At 47.6% G+C, this 5,194-nt stretch overlaps 1 protein-coding gene across 1 annotated transcript; it reads left to right on the forward strand.

The window, feature by feature from the left end:
- Nucleotides 1-2,140: 2,140 nt before the first annotated feature.
- Nucleotides 2,141-2,413, forward strand: N7509_000394 (uncharacterized protein; the record flags this gene model as incomplete). Its single annotated transcript, XM_056625041.1, has 1 exon — nt 2,141-2,413. The coding sequence occupies one exon, from the start codon at nt 2,141-2,143 to the stop codon at nt 2,411-2,413; it is 273 nt and encodes a 90-aa protein (XP_056493623.1).
- Nucleotides 2,414-5,194: the final 2,781 nt, after the last annotated feature.

A 5,194-nucleotide genomic window follows, 5' to 3' on the forward strand; every position in this document is an offset into this window, starting at 1 on the left:
GCTACACCAAGGTTGCTTTATTTATATTAGCAACCGTGGCCATTCTACCCCTAAGGCGGCATTTTCTATCACACCCTCTAAGATATTTGGGGCTGGCTGTACAAATGCTGACCAGGGAGTCGGCAAACCCTTTGAAAGTGCTTGATCCAAATGCTACCATAGCTAACACGATATTGTCTCTATTGATGGAAAGGCAGCAGAAATCCCCGCAAGCGTTAGCATTCTTTGTCCATACCCTTTAAATTGGGCATAAATAGATTGTGATCTAGAGGCATACCGATCGTGACATACTCAAAAGTAAGATCGGAGCGATCCTGGGAACATCTTTCGTGCTTCTGGGAGCCACAAAGTCCCTTGGGCCCAAAATGCTGACTTTGACATGAGAAGGTTGACCCATGGATCCACCTCCCAGATCCCAGGAGCTTTATGCCGATACCTATTTATAGCTGCGGACGCTTTAGTTGATTCGACTAATCTGAGGACTGGAGTTGATCGATGTTAATTCCAAACCCTCATAAAGCTGCCCTTCTTTCTTCTAACTTTCTGCAAGCCCTTGTCAGTCTCACGCCTCGAGCCACACTTATATCACAACATGGTTCGTCAAGTCCTTCTACGTCATATTGCCCATTGGAAAACTAAAAAAAAACCAAATAGCCTCGAATTCGAGCCTTACCCAACGAGATATTGTTCCTGATTGCCACGTACCTCCACGGCAGCGTAAAGCTTGCCTTTGCGAGATCATGCAGAGCTCTGTATTACCGACTGCGGCCGGTCATTCTCCAATTCAATATCGACAGCCCACCCGGGTCATCCAGACACCGCTATCGCATCCTTCTTCTCAATCGGCCTAAAGTCATACTCGCCATTAACAACAGTCCAGTTTGATCCAGCCAGCCTGGCCATTACCCGAGAAATCTGCCCTTTAAGGCAAGACAGCCATGGATGCTGCGCCGGTGCGTTCTGAGCAGAAGTGTGTCGCACCCTTAGTAGATGGGGCTGTGTACTGAACAACCCCATCCCCAATGGAAAGTATATGGGGACTATGGTTTGTACTGTCAGACGGGTTTTCTCCAACGGCCCAGGGAGATAGGGACCATGACCAATTCCCTGCACTAACAACTCAATATTACTCTGCGGCAGTGTTCTGTCGAAAAAAATAGCGGACTACTTGGCTGGAGAACACCAATTGCTTTGCCGATGCATCCCAGATCATATATGGGCTCTGCCCAGGATAGAGGTCTTCAGCAGAAGATAGAATTGACGGACTGAGGGAGTGGTCAGATACCACTAGGGCCCTTCAAGATAGGCTTATTCGTCGTTCACCCGATTCACCCTAGTATGGCTTCATGACAACCATAGTTCAATTAGAAAAAGAGACCCCTGAGATCGCTGAAATGATCTCAACACCTTCAATCGATCATCTGATTCTATTGGACATGTTCAGTACTAGCCAGCACATCAATTCCTCATCTTGACACATTCTTCAGCCGAAGAGCTTGGGATCATCACGCGTATTATGCGCTTGGACAGTTTCGTAATAGAGTTTTGTGATAGCTTCCACCTGCAATTGGCCCCTTGAAGCCCAGATGCGGCGCCACTGACGTCATAGAGCCTGATGAGCTGTCAACGTGGGTTCCCTCTCTCCCCTCGCGTGATTTTACACATGGGCAGGGCAGCATCCGCTCCACCTTTCATGAGTTGTTCTACAACAACTTCTATTTCTATCATTGGGACTTCTATATCCACTTGCTTCATACGACGACCTCACCGAAGCATACCCTTTATACACCTACCCCTTGTCTATGCCAAGCCTATCCTTAAGTCAGATTACATCTGTCTACGACCAAGGGTTCTAGTTGAGGCTGAGGCTGGATTCTCTGTTTGGAAGGTAAGCACACAAAACGCTTACCATACACACCTTCTTGTCGAGACAGTCTTCATTTCTTGCTCTTCACGAGATGCAAGCTCTTCGGAAGACGATGATTCCTATCTTTTCAGCTTGGTGCCGGCTGTTATCGCTGGTCAAAGGACCGCGCTGATCTCAAAGTTTGATCAGTAAGGCTGACAGTATTGCGTTACGACAACATAGATCTTCCCAGTGACCGAAAGTAACGCAACGCAACAACCGTTACAGCCCACGATGCCCATTTCCATAATCGACTCTATTGCTAGCCGCCCTTTAACCCAGGATACCATGGAGGCCTATACTCACGCTATGATAGCGCATACCCAGTCCCAAATATGCTCTCTTGTTGGTCTGAGCGAAAGTCATGGAACCAGCCACAGGGGCTCTGGTGATGTTCCCGCCAGCGGTGTGCTACACCAAGGACCTGGTCCTCCCACACCGCTGAGACTGAAGACTGACGGCACGCTTGCAACTGCTCCGAAGAATATATTTAAGCTTAGCTCATAAGTCTATCTCTACGCGAAGCCGGTAGTGATGATGCTGCCTATGAATTTTCCGGACAGGATGCCCCTGGTAACTTATGTTTCTTCTTATGACAGGCCGTCGATTTCTTCATTAAATAGGGTTTCTATGGCACCATATCGACTGGTGGGCCTTGTTTTGAGAGAGCCCTGCTTCTGGGATGATTTTTCAAGAGGTTGCTGTTCTTGTGAAGTGTCACCAATTAAGAGAACCTCGAATTAGCATCAAAATCTACATTTAGCTTGACAATACAGACACGTCTGTGTAGAGAATTACCTGATAGCATTTGTGCAACTTTTGGCCTTATCATATGTGCTCTCAGTACATATTTGGTAGTGGCTATCACAACAAACTCGAGCCGATATTTTCTCGAGGTGAGTTCTTGTGACGCGAGCACGACGCCATGCCCTAGGCATTCTAGGCGGACGGAAAGCGTGTTTCCAAAGCTTTATATCTCTCCAAAAGATCATGTAAGGTAATCTTCCAGTCATGTTCTCGAAATGTATCTTCCAACAATGGCTAGGTCAGGCTGGCAAAGTGCTCCAAGGCATTGTATCGATGCCACCTGCTGAGGCAATGCGTGGTGTTGTGTGGGAGGAGAATAGTCTCGGAGTCGCCAAGGGATTCGGATGAGCCTTGTGTTTCGCAAAGCCATAAATCGTGCGATTGGCATGACTCAAGCATCGTTCCTAGTGGCTTCAGTGGTGTTTCTTGGGATCCTGAGGCGGTTGGTACGGTACATCGTGTTTCTTGGAGACAAGTCTTGGGATCGTCGCGCAGGGAGATTGTCTACAATATTCACCGCTTTAATTGCCAGTCAGGCATGCGGCTCCGGATGTTCACCCAGAGATGAACCGGCAAAAGGGATTAACGGAAAAAGATCGCAGCATGAGTGCTTGCTTGGTACTTTTCGAGATTTCAGATCGTAGCGGGGTAGTCTGCATGAGAATATTCACAGTGACGCAGATAAGTTCCGCATCTGTCCATCGTTTTCTACTTGCTCTCCCTCCATTTACGATGGGCTCGACCATGCTGATCCCTGGGAATATATTTTTGGGAACCAGCGTTATTTGCAGAGCCTCAGGAATACGATGTTTTATGTAAACCAACGCTTTGACAGTAGTACATTAGGCAGAAATTGATGCCACTGGAAGCAGAAAAGAAAACAAAAGAAAAGAAAAAAAAAATTAATTCCAACCACATGATATCAAAAGTAGGCCGGTCGATGAGTCCGCATACAAATTTATCTACATGGTGTTAAGCCTGTTGAACTTTCATCATCGAAATGAGCAATTATCATCGCTGAGAACAGGTTGAATGAGGCCACAGAATTTCTTTTGGTACCATGTACTGGAGGAATAGCCAGAATGTATTTTGACTGGTAGAACCTTATGTTTATGAAAGTTGACACGATGCGTTATTGGTGTTTTGATTTGGTAGCTGCGTCACGAACGTTGAAGCGACGCTGAAATCCTGAAATAAGACTTCAGAATAATTTTTCATCGAGATGAAAACTGCGGCTCCAATCGAACTAGCATATAATCAATCATGAAACGGTTCAACAGGCCACGATATGAGGGCCAACAAGGTCGGACCCTCGATTACAGCTGCGCGAGCGACAACACGCCCGCAGCACTATAAATATGTCCCCCAGACCCCAGCACAACGGTCTCTTTGAAAACACGCCCCAGTCTGCCCAACTCTAAGAAATGACCAGTTGCTCTTCCACCTCGCCCGTCTTTTGTACTGACACGATTGAACATATCGAGCCTGGCCTATGTCTTTTACTAGGACGAGAAAGGACAAAGTGGCACAGGTCAGCATCGGAATATGGCCTGCACCTTGGGCTTTCTTTCTGTGGTACGGAACCTGATCTCTCATACTTGTGATTGTACTGACGCTCAAAACACTGCCTTTAGCTTGTCTACGCCCGATAGAGAAGTACGTTCATGGTAGGTATGTGCATCAACCCTAGCACTTGACACCATGCTGACGGGAATATTCCTTAACCATCCCTGTTTCTAGTGTTCTCACGAAGAGAGTCGACATCTCTACCTTGCCTGGATTTGGCAGTCTTACTCGGGTTGTGAGAATAGTGAGTGATGCAGAATCTCCATGTAATCTCTACTGACCATTAATGATAGATCGCGCCGAAAGCAGCCCCGCACGTTGATTGAATGCTGGCACAATAACCTAATGCTCTCCGAGAGCTGGTTGGTAGAATCTTATCAGTGGGGCTTCGTGGTCGGTCATCCCGGGCTGACGATTCGCTAGGTTTGTGGGCAATGCTTCCAGCACAAGCTGCGCGCGGTTGGTCAATGCTCCCGATCCTTTCCACCGTCGCCAGCAGAATCACACGCCGTGGGGTCCATCCTGGCGCTTTGCCATTAATATTGCCTATATTCATGGCCATGAGTTTGGATATTGGATCTCAGTTGAGATATTGTCCATTATCACACAGAATCGCTATGATATGTTCTATTCGGGATTGTTGCGGAGACCCCCCCTTGCGTCGGGTCCACGATATTCCCGTGCGTGAAATCGCACACAGATATCGCTCGTTTATCCCCTCCCTCGAAAGGAACATCGCCGTTTCGAGGGAGAGCTGGGCTCTCTTCGAAACGGTTTCTTCTTCAAGAGTTCCTTTTACAATGGTGCGACGTAGTTCCGAGGCCCCCAGTCCTACTCCTGGGGGACAGACCACCCTGGCCTCCTCGTTCTCCACCAAAGTATATATGGAATTCCCTCTCTAATACCCAACGTGAT

Source organism: Penicillium cosmopolitanum (assembly GCF_028827165.1).
Source record: "Penicillium cosmopolitanum strain IBT 29677 chromosome Unknown utg000003l:1.0-3747932.0:1.0-3751027.0, whole genome shotgun sequence".
Taxonomy (NCBI): Eukaryota; Fungi; Ascomycota; class Eurotiomycetes; order Eurotiales; family Aspergillaceae; genus Penicillium; species Penicillium cosmopolitanum.